General features: G+C 41.2%; 4 protein-coding genes across 6 annotated transcripts; 2 read left to right on the top strand and 2 right to left on the bottom strand.

Annotated features, from left to right (window-relative positions):
* The first annotated feature begins 645 nt into the window (after positions 1 to 645).
* Positions 646 to 4,796, top strand: ctbs (chitobiase, di-N-acetyl-). The gene is made up of 7 exons (XM_076022747.1): positions 646 to 855; positions 2,204 to 2,342; positions 2,528 to 2,736; positions 3,164 to 3,335; positions 3,432 to 3,529; positions 3,836 to 3,997; positions 4,313 to 4,796. Exons 1-7 carry the CDS (start codon positions 691 to 693, stop codon positions 4,499 to 4,501), a joined length of 1,134 nt encoding a protein of 377 aa, XP_075878862.1. The 5' UTR covers positions 646 to 690; the 3' UTR covers positions 4,502 to 4,796.
* Positions 4,797 to 4,866: 70 nt separating this feature from the next.
* Positions 4,867 to 10,178, bottom strand: spata1 (spermatogenesis associated 1). 2 transcript variants are annotated; one of them, XM_076022744.1, is made up of 12 exons: positions 9,653 to 10,178; positions 9,468 to 9,574; positions 8,789 to 8,906; positions 8,556 to 8,609; positions 7,915 to 8,287; positions 7,407 to 7,563; positions 7,247 to 7,307; positions 6,298 to 6,412; positions 6,068 to 6,193; positions 5,763 to 5,938; positions 5,383 to 5,481; positions 4,867 to 5,090 (listed from the first exon to the last, which is right to left on the bottom strand). In XM_076022744.1, exons 1-12 carry the CDS (start codon positions 9,710 to 9,712, stop codon positions 4,968 to 4,970), a joined length of 1,569 nt encoding a protein of 522 aa, XP_075878859.1. In that variant the 5' UTR covers positions 9,713 to 10,178; the 3' UTR covers positions 4,867 to 4,967. The 2 variants fall into 2 exon arrangements, with proteins under 2 accessions (XP_075878859.1, XP_075878860.1); XM_076022745.1 differs by having other exon boundaries at positions 6,068 to 6,190.
* Positions 10,179 to 10,349: 171 nt separating this feature from the next.
* On the top strand, positions 10,350 to 11,602 carry LOC142885933 (guanine nucleotide-binding protein G(I)/G(S)/G(O) subunit gamma-5). Of its 2 annotated transcripts, none has more exons than XM_076022750.1 (3): positions 10,350 to 10,580; positions 10,771 to 10,923; positions 11,309 to 11,602. In XM_076022750.1, the coding sequence occupies exons 1-2, from the start codon at positions 10,500 to 10,502 to the stop codon at positions 10,894 to 10,896; spliced, it is 207 nt and encodes a 68-aa protein (XP_075878865.1). In that variant the 5' UTR covers positions 10,350 to 10,499; the 3' UTR covers positions 10,897 to 10,923; positions 11,309 to 11,602. The 2 variants fall into 2 exon arrangements, with proteins under 2 accessions (XP_075878865.1, XP_075878864.1); XM_076022749.1 differs by having other exon boundaries at positions 10,353 to 10,580; positions 10,771 to 10,911.
* Positions 11,603 to 15,087, bottom strand: rpf1 (ribosome production factor 1 homolog). The gene is made up of 9 exons (XM_076022748.1): positions 14,764 to 15,087; positions 14,519 to 14,575; positions 14,346 to 14,426; positions 14,167 to 14,262; positions 13,196 to 13,349; positions 12,977 to 13,059; positions 12,593 to 12,774; positions 12,319 to 12,445; positions 11,603 to 12,057 (listed from the first exon to the last, which is right to left on the bottom strand). The coding sequence occupies exons 1-9, from the start codon at positions 15,007 to 15,009 to the stop codon at positions 12,016 to 12,018; spliced, it is 1,068 nt and encodes a 355-aa protein (XP_075878863.1). The 5' UTR covers positions 15,010 to 15,087; the 3' UTR covers positions 11,603 to 12,015.
* Positions 15,088 to 16,180: the final 1,093 nt, after the last annotated feature.

The following is a 16,180-nucleotide window of genomic DNA, read 5'->3' as shown; positions in this document are numbered from 1 at the left end:
AAATGTCACAGTGGCTTGACACAGTCATGTCATCTTGATCCTAATACTGCTGACTCCCAAAGGCATCAATCCAAAGTATATTTGCTTTAAATGTCACAGTGCTCGAAAGTCATGTAACCGGAATACAGTCAACGAAAAGGAAGCCGTTTGTCACGTTAATGATGATTACCTCTTTTCTTTTTATGTGATTCAACCACTGTTTATTGCGATGATCATTAAAATTGTTATTATTGTCATGATGATTGATATCTGTGTTACACAACCAAAATCCTAGAGGAGAAAACAATAATAGAAAACGGCAACAAAACAATAAGGACAGAAACGATTAAGTTTAAACGTGATTTTACAGCAAGAGAGGAATCAGTGGACAGAAAGGGCGGACGAGGACAGACCGCAGTGCAACAATCAACGATACGATCAGATGTAGCCTCTGCTCTAATGCTAATTAATTAATAGTCTTTTGAAAATACACCCGTACAGTATGGACTCAGATTCAGGACAGATGCTTGTGTATTAATTTGAAAAGATGTCGTTTGTATATAAAGTAAAACTGGTTGTACGTTTCAAAACAATAAAGTGCCGGGTTAAAAAAAAAAATTCCCCTTACTTTGAGCCTTGACACTTGCCGTAGAATAAACATGACCGGATACGACATATCCGTGACACGGTGGTCCATGTCAAACTTCGTCGATGTCACGCGGAATCAAAACTGTTCGTCCCCACCTCACCTTTCTCTCCAACATGTTATGGTCTCTGCTCATTTTGTCGTCGAGTTTTTTGGTGTGCAGAGCTGCGGTTTGTCCGTGTGCGAGACCGGAGCTCTGTCAACAGATCCGCAAAGAAAGAGACTTTGAGGTAGTTTCAGCCTACATCTCAGCAAGTTTCTTTTGTATTCTTCCACCGACAGCCGCGGCCACTTGGCACTGTAGAAGTTCTCGTCACACTTAAGACTCATCATTCGAACTCGGCAGCTACAATCTTTTTGTGATTGTAGCTGCTGATATTTGATGAGGAAGTAACGTCTGTGCTCACAAGTCGCGTCTACAAATGTTATCGGATTTGCATACGGACGTTGTTTGTCGGGCTGCAACTAAAGATGATTTTTGTTGTCGACTAATCTGTCGATTGCTTTTTCCGTGAGGCTATTGGTCGCGATTAGCGTCTTTATTTCTCACCACCTATTTTGGACTTCTGATTAACCTAATTTGCTTAAATCTACACACCTGTGTTATACTGTTGTACTGCTCGACAGCATACGTTTTTATGCACATGTATTAAAAATAATGACGCATAATACATTTCTCAGTGGCACAGTTGTTATATTTTTCAGCGTAAAATATCAAAGGTATCACAGTTACATACTTTAAACATATTTCCTTACGACTTAAATATGGAAATAATATGCCCTAAATCACACAGTTCGTAACTGACAGAGTATTAGAATTCAGATGCCAGTGTTGACAGGGGCGGTAATTCACTAATTACTGCCGTGAAGTGCGCATTTACCTAAGTTAACTAGCGTTCGCTGAGCAAGCTTATTCCATGACTTTCGGACGTACGAAAAAAAAACAAACCCAAAAAAAAACCAAACAAACGTTTTATTTGCTTTGCGTCATAGGCTGATGGTTAATTAACAAACACGCATTTAACTTAGAAGACAGAAAAAAAAGCAATCCTCGACGTTATTTGTGAACTCCTCTCTGCGGTGCATGATGATACAAAAAACGACGTCTCCCCTGCTTTACAATCGTCATGGTTGGATTAACGACAACCGTTACGGTAATATTTGAAAGATGTTGACACATCTGAACTTCGGAATTAATTAATTTATGTATTTATTTATTTTTACTTACAAAAAAATAAAAGAAAAAAGAAATGACTTAAAGACGCAATAAATGTCGTAGTAAAGTAGACAACGAGCTTCAAAGTCATGTTTATGGAAATACATTGTCTTTCCGAGCTGGACAAATTATATAATAAAAAACATCTAAGCGCCACTCTCAGTTCGAGTAAAGTTATCAAGTAATCCGACCTTGAAAAAGCATATTTTCCTGAAATAATGATAGCAAACAGTGGTGGTAGGAGACCCTGGGAGCTGGAATCTATTCCATTAAAATACATGAAAGCTTTTGGGCAGACTACTTCATCGTTATTTATCCATATTTAAATAAATATGGATATTTCTCTGTGTGTCCGTTCTCAGGTTTTTGTGTTTGATGTGGGAGGAAAGACATGGATGTTCTACGACTGGACAATGGTGACAACATTGGCAATGTTTGGAAAATATGACCCGGAACTTATGTGCTATGCTCATTCCAAAGGAGCACGGGTTGTTCTCAAAGGTACGGAAATGTGGTGGTGGAGTTTGTCTTGGTGTGAATTGGTCAAAATCAGCAGTTTCAGAAAGTCTATCAATCAACGCGCAACCATTTCCTGACCTTTTATTTTATTATTATTTTGAACCTTTTGCCATCTTCTCTTCCTGTTGGGAGGCTAAATGCTGTTCTTCTTGTGTGATTGGATGAAGGTGATGTTCTCCTGTCAAGCATTGTGGACCAAAAACAGAGGGCAGCATGGATAACAGAGAAGGTCAATTTAGCAAAGTCTCAGTTCATGGATGGGATCAACATTGACATCGAACAAAAGGTGGAGAGCGAGTCGCCAGAATACTACGCTCTGACAAACCTGGTCAAGGAGACGGCAGAGGCCTTCCACAGGGAGATACCAGGTTCACAGGTGAACGGAGAGCTGAAAGTTTGTTTTTAAGCTGCATTTTAGGTCAAGTTTTAGGCAGAATCCTAAGTTAAGCAAATGCTAGAGGACACTGGGCTGGTTGTCATTTTTGCATCAAGAGCTGGACAATACATTTTATTTGAGTCTGGCAGAAAATATCAATGTTTTTTCCCCCCTCCTGTTCCATCCAGCAGGTGTGCTCCGTCTGTGATGTCCCGGGTCCCCTCTTTCTCGTAAATGCAATGTAATTTGCAGCATTATCCTGAACGAGAGAGGTGCTCAAATGACAAGACTGCAAATAACATACTGAATTTTGCCTCATTTTTATTTACAGATGATTTATTTTACTGTCCTGTGAAAAACACAAATGACTGAGTGGGCTTTGCTAATCCTCCTCCGGTGTCGTCCCACCCATTCTCTCCCTCGCCAGGTCTCGTTTGATGTTGCCTGGTCGCCAAAATGCGTCGACAAGCGCTGCTACGATTATGTGACCATTGCCAAATTCTCCGACCTGGTGTTTGTGATGTCGTATGATGAACAGAGCCAGATCACGGGGGACTGCATCGCAATGGCAAATGCCCCGTTATCTCAAACTCTTGACGGTACCGTGTCCATTTTGTTTGTGGAAAAATTGCAAAAAGAAAAAAAATATTACTGACAGCATGTAAAGTACCTTTTTTGTGTGTTTTTTTTCTTAGCATATGACCTCTATCTGAATCTGTCGATTGATCATAAAAAACTTGTGATGGGGTTACCGTGGTATGGCTACGACTATTCATGTCTCAGCCTCTCTGAGGTAACCTGCTCATTTTATCTACTCACTTAAAATGTTGTGTGTGTGTGTGTGTGTGTGTGTGTGTGTGTGTGTGTGTGTGTGTGTGTGTGTGTGTGTGTGTGTGTGTGTGTGTGTGTGTGTGTGTGTGTGTGTGTGTTCACATTAATCAACATTTCTGCTTAAGGCATTAATGTACATTTTTCAGGCAGACGTCTTTCCTGCACCGATGTAGAAACTGTGTGCGTCGCCAAGTCATTTTGTCGTCATGTGTTTTTCTTAGACTTAGTAGAATTAAAGAAATATCCCAATCCACTATTCTGCCACCAGGAGGGCGTCTGCACCATAGAGAAAGTTCCTTTCCGTGGAGCTCCTTGCAGTGATGCAGCTGGTAAACAGAAAGCCTACAAGTGGATCATGCAGCAAGTCAATGGCTCAATGACAGGCAGGCTTTGGGACGACAACCAGAAAGCCCCCTACTTCAATTATAAGGTATTTAGTCTTTATTTTAACATTTATGCAATTTATGTGGGGTTTTGGATGCGCTTAAAACTCCAAAACAATCGCCAGCGCTTGCAAAAATAAAAATTTTGCCAGCAAAGAAAGAATTGTTGCCTTTGAATAATGATCTTTCTGCAACAAACCTGATGTCTGTGCCAGTGTCAAACTAAACTCTCACTTTCCCACTTTTTCGACGTAAGACAATTACACACGGCCGTGAAACGTTTCTGCTGATGAAATGTATCAAGTCTTCACACGATGGGCCCACAAACTCAGCCATCTGCCTTTGTCTTTTTCCCCACTCAGGCCCCAAATGGACAGATTCATCAGGTCTGGTATGATGACCCGCAAAGCATTTGTCCCAAAGCTGCCTATGTGAAAAAAGCTGGTTTGAGGGGCATTGGCATGTGGAACGGCAACATCTTGAACTACAGCGATGAACCGGTGGCCCGGCAGCAGACCGCAGCAATGTGGAATGCACTGTTAGGATGCTAGTTTCCTCCCCCTGTAGACATGTAGGCTGTATCACCACCGAGCACACTAAGCCAGTACATTCTTGTTTGACTCCGTGTTCAGCAATTCACCCTTGCTCTTCACTTTTACTGTTTGTTTTTTTTGTTTTTTTTGCTGCTCTTATTGAATGTAGCTGAATGTCCAAGGCATTCCTCTGGATTAACAGCTCTGCCAGTTGCCTGAGTACCAATAACAGGATTGTGACAGCACTTTTGATTACTAAAGCCAAGCTTACTGACTCACATGCACTCCATTTAATAAAACAAATTTGAATGAACCCGAGTCTCTTCACTAAAATTACGGAATCTAAAAGTAAAAGTGAACAAATAGACTTGAGTGAGGTTCACCATATTAGAGAAGAAGCTTTATTTTTCAACTATGACAGGTGGAGAAGTTGAGCAAAGAGTAAAAAATTCCAGAAACTGACTAGTTAAGGCCTCTGTTGGATCTATGGCTTGTCCCACAGATTAGTCCCCAAACCCAGCGAGGCTGTGGTTCCAGATGACTGGTTCCTCTTTTGGACAAGCTCTGCTTTCAGGTCCTTCAGCTCCATGGCAGCCTGTTTCCTCAGCTTCAAATCATGTTCATAAAAATAGATCATGAAGTGCATACAGTTTTTCTTCCTAAATAGTACATTGATATCACAGGGTCTTAGCTCTGTGTGCCTTAACACATAGCTCATATGACTTTTAAGAAGAAACTGCATAGGCTACAGGAATATTTCCGTAGTGGGCACATGGTGACATGCATGGACAATCAAAGATAACAGAACTTCAATTGTAAGTATGCCAGAAGTTGCATAGTGTTTTTTTCCTTGATCGGTTTGACAAACAGTTTGATAAAATTCATAGAAAATCTTGCACCTTTATTTCCGTTATCAGCTTCATCTTGGCGTCCTCTATCTTCCTCTTCAGACTGTCAATCTCATGGCTCTCTGTCATGATCTGAATGATGAGCTCATTCTGAAATGACACACCCGTGTTACGGCAGTGACGATTAGATGCAGCCCGGCAGAGAACGCAACACCAACGATCCAATTGTCATTGTCTAACTGAATGAGATTTGTGTCTTTAAAAGATACATACTATTGTAAGCATTTTAATTTTGTAACAGACAAAGTCAATATCTACCTGTGAATGTTAGCCTGAATAAAAACCTGCTTAGCAAATACACTTCCCCTCCCACTCAATATATGGCTAGATGTTGGCTGTTATATGGCAGTTTTGTAGGATTTCCGCGTAACCTTCACGGAGGATCTCCCTTGACGTTTTGGCTTCCCTCTGTTGTCTCTGGCTTGCAGTTGGTGCAAGAGTTTGTTGTAAGTTGCCTCCAACTCCTGCTGTAAGTTCTTGAGTCTTTCCTCAAGTGCTGCAGTGGCCTTTTTGGTTTCAAAATATTTCTTCTTCCAGCTGTCACGAACTATTAACGATACCAGAAAAACCTTACACTTTCCATGTATTCATCTTCTGACCAAGCTGGTACTATCGTAATGACCAAATTACGATAAAAAAAAAAAGCTTTCTGAAACGGTGTTTTTCTGCTCCTCACCTTGGTTCCTGCGGTGTCTGTTCTGAGACAATAAGTCTTTCCCCTTCCGAAGCAACTCTTGCCTCTTCCACTCCAGCTGCTTCCTCTGATCTCTCGCCTGCTTGAGTTCTTCCACTAATTCTTCTACTTACAGGAAAGCAAAGAAATTTCAGCCATACTAAAACAAGGCAATTAATAGTGATACTGAAAACGAATGAGTATGACGTGTGGTAGAAGGGCTTGACGTTTACGAATTCTGTGCTGAATGGGAGTCGTGGCTGTTGCTGTTCTGTGGGCAGTCGAGACCGAGTGTGTGACTGGACAGGGAGAGACACAGCCAACAGGCTGGAGCGACACCACTGGATTCTGTGGGAGCGTCAAAGTCAGCAGCATGAGTCTTTGTCCCAGCTGACTGCCATGGACTTCTCTTTTTACAGCTTTTCATGGTGAGGGTTTAGTTTACTTCGAACGTGCATGTTGGATACGTTAGGACATCACATCTTTCAATTTCACAATCTGAATGATCCAAAAGGAAGAAGCAGAGCTTATTCGATCCTACACGTGTTCACTTTCTGTATTTATATTGTAGTATTGACTAATCATAGATGAAAAATACGAGGATATGCAAAAAAATAAGAGTTGACAGGTTGTTTGTATCCGTTTCATTGTTTAAAGTCTTTGCTCAAGTATATGTAAACCATATCGCAATTATAAATAGATAAATCATAGATACACAATACCTAATACATAACATACAGTCCAACGTAGTATGTACTAATACACATTGAGCAGATGACTATGTAGTACATGTTCTATCATGCCTTGAGTATAAAAGGCTTCAAGATGTTGTCATCAGACACTGGCTTCGAATTGTTCCTCCTTATACTTTGCAAGCACTGTAAGATTGTAGTAGTTCTTTAACCGACTCATGCTAGTACATTATGTAAGGGCCTTAATCAATCCATTCCATATTTTATTGCAGGTTTGTATTTACATACACGGCTCCTCCTCCTCCTCTCTGCTTGTTTTTGTCGACGTAGTGGATCTCGGGATCATTTTTGTTTCCTTGCTGGACTACAGACGGATATAACAGATTGGGGCACTTCCCATTTGTTTTTTTGTTTCTTTAAGCCTCACTAAAGTCCCGGCTTGAGTGCTTCACAATGCAATACACGGGCTGTACGTGAAGCAATACGTTACCCTTTTTGATGAGCCGTGCTCGACGGACCTCAGTGCGTTCGTGTCTCTGGGCTTCGGAGGCCTGAAACAGACACAGTGTTCATACATCCAGTGGCAGCAGCAGTAACAGTAGCAGTGCTCACCATGAGCACACACGCGCCCCACAGTTGCCTTTCCGTACCTGCGTGTGCAGGAAAAGCCTGGATCTCTGTCATCCAGAAATGGATGCGCTCCCGACTCGGTGTTCTGTCTGCGATACTGAATGTTCCTGCTGGAGGCTCCGGATTTCTCTGACAACTCCTTCAGCAGAGCTGCATCGCCTTCACACCGCTGCGCAGCTGCAGAAAAACATCCTCACTTATGCTGCCTCGTAAACTTTACGGCAACAGGATTTTTTTTAATTGCTCATAGCCTCCTGTAAAAAGTCATGGTTTTGGTGAAAGAAAGACCTTGCTGGACGTGTTGTCACTAGCCTGGGAGAGGTATGACCATCCAAGAGCACGATAATGATTTTAATGCACTCTTCTCAAAATGCAGAGTGATTTGAAGAAGTGAGTTATTATAAATGAGTTCATCGACAGGCTAGAAATTCATGTGACTGATGATGAGGAATATTGTGTTTGCAACAGTCAGCCACAACATTCAATTTTGGATATTTAATTCTAGATGTATATTTATTTTTTATTTACCATTCTCCTGTAAAGAGCGCTGCCTTGGCCAACATCCCAGCTCTGCCCACTCTGACTTGCTGGAAGACAGGCCATCCGCCCCATGGTCGTCTTCTTCTTCTTCTCCCGGGGAGCTAAAACTTTTATCTTCCTTCTCCTCCTCTTCCTCCACCTCCTCTAGTAACTGGCAAGGGAGTGACTGATGGGAACGCTGGGGGGCGAGCTGGAATTTAGTGGACTCTTTTGTTCCTGCTGGCAGGATGCAGGACCTGGGCGGGAGGTAATAAGTCTGGCGGTCTGGGGAGCTGCTGCTGGTGTCTGGAGTGAAAGACTGGGAGCAAACGCTGCCGTCGTTCTCCACGGTGGGCAGCAGGTACAGCTCTGGCTGTGGGGCCTGGAACCAGGTGAGAACAAACTTAACAAGTGCGTGAGTGTATTACTCGGGAAGATTCGTGAAAATCTTTAGGGTTGTATTAAGTTTTTTTTTTTTTTTTTTTTTTTTCTTAAATAAATACAAAAAACACCACCACCACCACCAACAACAACAATAATGTGTATCGGTAAAACTGCTCTTACACCCAGCCCAGTACACACAGAATTCTTAGTGTTTTCTCACAATGTCCCAGTGAAAAATGTTAAGAACGTATAAAGTCATTACATACATAAGGTGGTGCAAATGTTTTTACTTTCAGACCACTCTCCTGGCTCTTCTTGACCTGTAACACAAAGGAACAGAGTTCTCATAAAAAAAGAACACGCACGCACATGCACGCGCACACACACACGTCTTTAACATTCTGCAGAGCAGCATTGTGAATAGTGCACTTGTTGAACAAAGTGTCTCTATTGTTGGTCTTTAAAGCGAACAGACCTATAAACTGTCAGCTGCGCTTACCAGTGCCAGACTACGACCAACACATTTCAGGAAGGAGAATTTGTTGATCCTCCTCTCGGCGCCAAGAAGACCTCCCAACTCGCTCCTCAGAGTTTTCAGGGTGATATCGGGATCAACTCTGGCATCATTTGAAGAATGGGGAGAGGAGCAAAACACAAATTTGTCTATAAAACACAATTTGTTTTCACGTCAATTTTGTCTTAGGGGGTCACACAAGAAACACTGAAGAAACAGTTATTGTTGTGATAATAGGTATTTTGCTTCCAAGTTTTAAACATGGCGAAAGTTCAAAGGGTAAAGTAAAAGGTGGCTTTATGGCAACTAACAGTTTAAAAAAACAAAAAACAAAGAAACAACAACAACAATAGCTGTTTTTCGAAAAGCAGATTAAACCTTTTTACATAAAAAAAAACCCCAACATTTTGAATATTGCATTATAATTTTACTTGATAGAAATGTATAATGCTTACATTTTGTACCAATATTTTTAAAGGGCCGACGTGTGAGACTTGGCAGTGTTTGAAGGTACAAAACCATATTGCAAATCTAAGTGCCATTTACAAATATCCAACTTCGTAATATTTTCAATACGAGCAGCTTCTTTCTATCTTTCTTTCTTTTTTTCTTTCTTCCTTTCTTTCTTTTAAACACGGTACATACGGCACAAGGGCAGGTGTACCTGATGAAGCCGGCGGATATGAAGCGTTCTATGGCTTCAGCGGGGACTTTATGGAGTTTCACATCCCAGTAGTCATCTGGCACATAGAGAACATGCAGCTCCACAAACTAAGTGCACAACAGAAACACACGTTTCAGTGGCTTACAAAGAGCTTCTATGTGTGCGCATTGGTTGTCGGCTCTTACCTTGCAGCTTGCCGGTCTTGTGTCTTGAGGAAATCTCAACGAGTCCCAGGACAGATCCATCACTGGCCCACCTCTGATGCTGTGTGCGCGTTAAGAACACGGGGCGTGGCTGAGGAGGAGCCAGGCACACTGTGGTTCAATTCAATTCAACACGTTACACTTACCGAAACATGATTTATTCATTTGTTTTTATTCAAAACATCACGACATATTTGGATGTTTACTTCATATAATCGGTTGTCGTGACGTCTTTTCGCCACTAGAGGCTAGACAGTGTTGGTGGCGCATTCGAGTACCTAAAAAACTGTAGAAATTCCAAACTATAAATCGAACAGGCTGTTTCCCCCTGTTTTGTTGAGGTAAAAATACCAGAAATCGCAGTTTCAACAACCGAAACCGATAACCAGGAATGCTAGAATATACCTTTGAAAAATTAACCAGGGACCAGAACTTTGTTTAAACTTTCCCTCGAGCATGTATCTCACTTAAATATGTCCATCTCTGTCGTTTATTTTTCTCCCACATACATGTGTTGTAACATAAAATCAAATCCACACACCAAGCATATTTAACAGATAAAATGATGAGTGTTTTTAACCCATATTTTAAAAAAAAATAAAATAAAAATTCCTAAATGTTGTTGATCCCATGGACGTTGGTTGATCCCATGAAGGCAACAAAGGGCGGACGCTAAAAGTCTCTCATGAGAACACGGCGGTTAGCAAGTAAGCTACGAACGACTGCTTTTCTTTTCAGTTCCCAGTCTTTCTCGTTTCTCAGGCCGCACTTCTTTCTTTCTTTCTTTCTTTCTTTTTTTTTTTTACGTTTTAAAAGAAAGTAAGTAAACATGTCGGGGTCATCCAACATCGTAGCGATGAAGAAAGTCGTCCAACAACTTCGCCTCGAAGCAGGGATCAACAGAGTGAAGGTGCATTTTTGTTCGAGGTCGTAATGCTGAGACAGGGCGTGTTATTTTGTATTTGTAGCTGTGTGCGCTTCAGAATTGACCCCATTCCCCGTGCCTCATCTATTTATATATTTTTTTTTAAAATTGTTTTACAGGTTTTACTTGATTGTAGTTGTTTTTATGCGCTTTGGTTGGATTTTATTTTCAACAGGTGTCCCAGGCCGCGGCGGACCTGCAGAAGTTCTGCCTCCAGCACGCCCAGCAGGACCCGCTGCTCACCGGCATGTCGTCCAGCAACAATCCGTTCAGACCGCAGAAAGTCTGCTCCTTCCTATAGCACCGGCACGCCGCCGTGAGTACCGCTGTGCGTCATAGCCCCTATTCATGTCAGCTGATTCCCAAACCGAGACCATGTTTACCAGGGTTGGCTAAAGGAAGACCCTGGAATCTGAACGTCTCAGGCTTAAATCTCTTCACAGATGCTAAACATGTTGATGAACACGTTCAAATACTCGCAAGCAAGTATTAGGTGACGTTTACGTCCAGCTATTGCACGAGTTTATATACCGTGCTGCCAAGAGCACAATCTTTTATTTAGTTTTGTACCAATATCCCTGATGCAACTGGTATGTGGCAACAACTGGAAAATCCCAAGTGTGAACCTTGTTAGTTGTAACTTTGCTCTGGTCGTTTCAGAACAAACTGTAATATTTCCACTATTCTGGCTGATGCATGTCGCTTTTCTGCAGGTTTCAGACTTCTTTGTGCCTTGTTGGAACTTGGATGCAGAACCTTCGCTGTGGATAGAATTGCCTCAGGAGTGTTCAGAAATTTGGGACAAGCAAATGAACAACTTTTTTTTTTTTTTTAAATTTTAATATTAGCCTCAACATTTCCAAGTTTTTGTGTATAACCAATAATGTCTTAACTTTATTGTGTAGGAGTAGCTAAACCTTGTCTACACAACTCACGTATGGTGCCTTTTGAATTGTAATTTTTTTTCATGCTTGGTTTTAAGAATGAATAAATGATTTATTTAGAAATTTTGAAATCTTTGTTTTATTAAAGTATACACATAATGGGACATCTGTGAAACTCTTAAGATTAAGCACAACATTTAGATATCTGTACAGCCTAATTGTTGCACATCTAACACTGCTCTTTTTCAAGTGGGACTGAATTTATTTTAGAACAATATACTATATGAGCATTTTACCAATTCCATTGAATTTGTGTTAAACCAACCAAACATTTCCCTAGAGGGAACAATGTACTGTATTGATGAGCCAATGGGGAATTCCTCCTTCCACTTTGTAGATCTTTGCAACTCCTTTCAGGTTTAAAAAAAGACAGATGACTGCTGATGCTCTACAGAGAAGATGGCCACCCACTAAAGAAATTATTGGCAATGGGTTAAAAAGTTCCTTGTTACAAAACAAAACAAAAACCTTTGTATTTAAAGCTGGAATTTCCGTCTGCAAGCATCCATCTCGTGCCGCTAGAAATAGAGAACGGCAATAATTAGATAGGAAAAAAATCAGCACAATTCATCAATTAGCACAGCAATTCTACAAAAAGACGTTTCTGACTACTATAAGTAGTGTAATACATTTATTCAAAATATTTGATGCTCTTCTCAGCCACTTCAAGAAATTACATGACATTTAAAAAAAATAATTAATCTCAAAAATCAACTTATTAGCAACCATAATAACTGGGGAAAATGAGACGACAACAATCCCAATTTTGAGTGACTCACCTTCAGCACCCACTCATACTCCCCAAACTTTGAGTCAAAGGTTCCTTTTTGTAGCGAGCGCAGTTTGAGAGTGAAGCGAGGTCCCAGCTCCTGAATACCAACTTTCTTCTCATTCTTGAAGATGTACCTGAACAGAGGGTTGCGTAATGCTGATTCTGCTACACACCTTTTTTTAAAGGACCCCATTTTGGAACTACATTTGACGAGCCAGAATTGTGTCATGTGTTTTCAAATGAGGTGAAACTCATCTCGAGTTCACAGTCCACAGCCTCACCTGTGGAACCGGAAAAAAACGAAGTCTCTCTGGTTGTGGAAGGTGACCACCTGTCGGCCCAAAAACTGTGGGTCTTGAGGGAAAAGGGCAGCGAACAGTCGTCCGATGCTGTGGCCCAGACGTGTGGAGAAGTTGTTCAAAATCACCTCTGGATAGTGTTCAGTTGGATTTTTGCCCCGTCTCTGCAGAAACACACTCGGTCAATGTCGAACTAGATTTTTGAGGTAGAGTTCTAATTAGTTCACTGTACTATGATAAAACAAACGGTAACCCAAACATAACAAGCTAAATCTTAGGTGAAAAGGTGTAATTTGTTCAATTCCAACAAAGCTTTAAATTGAGGAAATTAACCCCCCCCCAAAAAAACAACATTCTTGAACTTGCCTTCATTTCCTTGCGAAGTCGAACATTGCTGACCTTGAAGTGAGCAGTTGGCCCATTGGGTAAATGGCAGAGAACCATACCATCTTAACATCAAAGTTAAGGATTGCACTTTGTATCGTTGTCTAATTAAAGATACTCACACAAGGGGAAAAATGTTTTTGGTAGAAGCAAAGTTATCAAAACTGTATGCACGGACGACACCGCTGTCCTTGAGGATACTGGGCACTTGGCGGTCCTCATTGAGGACCATCAAGTAAGTGAAGTCCCTGGCGATACACTGAGGGATGACCCTCTTCAGGGCCAAGCCTCTTCTGTAATACACATGGGCATTTGGGATGACGGTGGCCAGCTGTTCACAAAACTTCACCATTCTCTGCAAGACGTGGAGGAGAAACATTCATTTGATGAATAAGAAAACACAGGTGACAAACAAACACACGTTGCTCATAAAACGGTTAACGGTTAAAAGACACTGTGTTTGCTGTCCGGGAGTTTTAAGCCGTAGGTATCAAACTCTGGACCGCGGGTGATACCAAACCACTGCTAGAACTGGCCCGCTGGTATCACACAGCACGTGCACTGCTAATACTACAAATCCCTGGCACTTTGGCATGTTAATCAGGAGCTCAGGAAGAAGTGGGTATGGAAAATGCATGGAAGGATGGCTACAAATAAAAAGAGGTATACAATTTATTTATTGTAAGTTTTATTTTATTAAATATGGAATTCGATTTTGCATGTTCCATATTCAGGTTGAAGCAAAACTTGGGTCCATCTAAAAAGGTTCACTGTCATATCTGGAGGAAGATGTTTTTTCAATAAATATCAATGTCGGCCCATGACTTAGTTCTAAAGTTTAACATTTTGGCCCCACTATGTGTTTTGAGCTTGACACCCCTGTTTTAAACAATAGATGCACCCGTCCCTCTCCCATCCCAACTAAGAAAATAAATAAATAAATGAATAAAATAAAAAAATGAAATGAGGAAGGGAAGCCTCAGTGAGTATAGGTGCATCAGTGCACTGTGTTCATACTGAACACATGCTTGTCATGACCTTTTCAAGGAATGAGAACTCTTAGACCTTCAATGTGCATTCTAGTTTACGATAACAATCAGTGCGACACTCATATCGGCTGAAAGACAAAAACCAACAGTGCCATCCCAACATATGCAGCTGAAGCTACTTACCCCTCTGGGTCGGTCTGACGTTGTGATGAGAACTTTAGGGTTTGTCAGTTTGTTGAAATAGGCAGAAAACTCATCCGTGGCTTCATCAAATGTGACCTGAGAAAGAAGAAACGTCCATAAGTTAAAGGCAAATCAAACCTGACACAGTTTAAACGAAGCCAGCTGGACAGAGTGGGTACCTCTTCATCTCCTGGGTCAACTGTTGTCTCATCGTAGACTCTCTGGTTTTCTATCGTCTTTGGGACCTCTTTGGGTGGTGCCTTCAAGTGAAAAGCAACAGAAACAAAATTCCACCATTTCAAATCATGCCATTTCTTCCTAGAGATGTATCGGAGAGGAAAAACAAACTCACCTTGTCACCCAAAGCCTGTCTTTCCTTTTTCCTCTTTTTCCTCAGCTGCATCTTTTGCTGAAACACGACACAACAATTCGTCACTGCAGGTTAGGTACGGCAAAAAACAAATGCCTGTCATTTGGCTTCAAGCATGGTCAATGGAAAGCAATCCATTGACGGTGTTATTGAAAGCTACCAATGGATAGTGGCTAACCTGGCCCGTATTTGACAGTTCGGTCCACTAATTGTTATTGTGCCTTTACCTTTCTTTTTTCCTGCTTGAGTTTCATGAACATGAAGTGTCGTCGCTGTTTGTTCTTGATTTCGGACACACTAAACGTTGGGGGGAAGGCTGGTGCTGCCGCTGGCTCCATCTTAGCCTCCTTTTTCTCAACTCCTCCGTCTTTTTCACTTCTCTCCTGTTCATCGCTCGTCCGCTTTGAAAATTTGCCCTTCTTTTTCTTGCTCCTCTCGGGGTGCTCGCTCACTGGTACCTCTGTAAAGTCCATCGTGTGACAACTGTCTGTTTTTGGATGTCCCCTCACGTGTGCGAACAACTCGGTGATTCTTCGTCACTCACAAGAAGACCCCGGATGAAACTGGTGAAATGCAGTGACACCTGGTGGCCTGGAGGACATAAACGGGGCCGCCTGGAAGTGGGGCGTGTTGACGTACGGAAGTGCATTGCTGCCATCCCAGGGGTAAAAAAGAAGAAGAAGCAAAAACAATGCTTATAAAACTATATAAATACTAATAATGATATTAAAAAAAAAAAAAAAAAGAAAAAAAAATCAGGGCTCAGTGTCACGTTATTACGTGATATTTTTGTGTGATAATTTTCACAGTGTCAATGATATTTCCTGTTTTCTGATGTTTCACTTGGTTTCACATCTTATTTGCACTGTATCTGCTGTGTTGGTGCAATATGGTCACCTTCTAACAAGTGGAGTCACTCTTTATGTAACACACTTTTTTTTCTTTCTTTTTTTAAGCAAATTGAAGCAACACTTTATATGACATTTTTTGTGACTTTATTTAACTACAATATACATATTAAAATTCAGATTCACATCAATAAATCCATGTTTAAGTTTGTACCTTAAATAATAATAAAAATAGCACCGTTTGTGGCAGGCCAAACACAGTGCATTTGCCTTTGACCAGCAGCAGATGTGACAGTGATGCTGCTCTGGTCAATCTGGTCAGCTGCAAGTCACACATTGTGGTGAATCTCGTCAAGAGTGGGTTATCTCTGTTTTGTATGCAATGTCTTGCAGGGAAAGTAGCTGCTTTGACATGTTTTCCATTTTACCACATCATTTGCTCAGGGTTAGTGCACATCACGCTCGGTTTACAGGGGCGATGTGTATATCTTGGCCACTGCTGCTGATTTCAGTCTTGCATGAGATTCATCACCAGGTAAGTGGACTTTGCTGTGTAGTAACTGTTACCTGTAGATTTATTTACGATTTTGATCTACAATTTTATCTATCTTTATATTTTCATCCACAAGATCAATATTGGACACAGCTTAGAAAATGAAATGTTCCTGTATTGCATAGTGATACTAAAACTGTTATGATAGCAATGAACCTGCTTTCTGCAGATGGGTAGAGAGCTGACTCTGACATCATGCATTCTCTAAATGCTGCACTGAAGATACGTTATCCTCTCATGGTA

This window comes from Nelusetta ayraudi, unplaced genomic scaffold (assembly GCF_046127955.1).
Source record: "Nelusetta ayraudi isolate G7.1 ecotype Tasmania unplaced genomic scaffold, CSIRO-AGI_Nayr_v1 ptg000013l, whole genome shotgun sequence".
NCBI classification, from domain to species: Eukaryota; Metazoa; Chordata; class Actinopteri; order Tetraodontiformes; family Monacanthidae; genus Nelusetta; species Nelusetta ayraudi.
This window is presented reverse-complemented; position numbering and strand designations above follow the sequence as displayed.

Bases quoted from the DNA above. Each gene is read 5' to 3' on its own strand.
- ctbs (XM_076022747.1), top strand. From the start codon at position 691: ATGTCACGCGGAATCAAAACTGTTCGTCCCCACCTCACCTTTCTCTCC. The intron at 3,530-3,835 runs GTAACCTGCTCA...TTCTGCCACCAG, and splicing joins CATGTCTCAGCCTCTCTGAG to GAGGGCGTCTGCACCATAGA. The intron at 3,998-4,312 runs GTATTTAGTCTT...TTCCCCACTCAG, and splicing joins CCCCCTACTTCAATTATAAG to GCCCCAAATGGACAGATTCA.
- spata1 (XM_076022744.1), bottom strand. From the start codon at position 9,712: ATGGATCTGTCCTGGGACTCGTTGAGATTTCCTCAAGACACAAGACCG. The intron at 7,564-7,914 runs GTAAATAAAAAA...GTTTTTCTGCAG, and splicing joins GCGCTCTTTACAGGAGAATG to CTGCGCAGCGGTGTGAAGGC. The intron at 6,194-6,297 runs GTAAACGTCAAG...CTTTCCTGTAAG, and splicing joins TCCCATTCAGCACAGAATTC to TAGAAGAATTAGTGGAAGAA.
- LOC142885933 (XM_076022750.1), top strand. From the start codon at position 10,500: ATGTCGGGGTCATCCAACATCGTAGCGATGAAGAAAGTCGTCCAACAA. The intron at 10,581-10,770 runs GTGCATTTTTGT...TATTTTCAACAG, and splicing joins CAGGGATCAACAGAGTGAAG to GTGTCCCAGGCCGCGGCGGA.
- rpf1 (XM_076022748.1), bottom strand. From the start codon at position 15,009: ATGGACTTTACAGAGGTACCAGTGAGCGAGCACCCCGAGAGGAGCAAG. The intron at 14,427-14,518 runs GTGAGTTTGTTT...TTTCACTTGAAG, and splicing joins GACAGGCTTTGGGTGACAAG to GCACCACCCAAAGAGGTCCC. The intron at 12,446-12,592 runs GTGAGGCTGTGG...CCCTCTGTTCAG, and splicing joins GTTTTTTTCCGGTTCCACAG to GTACATCTTCAAGAATGAGA.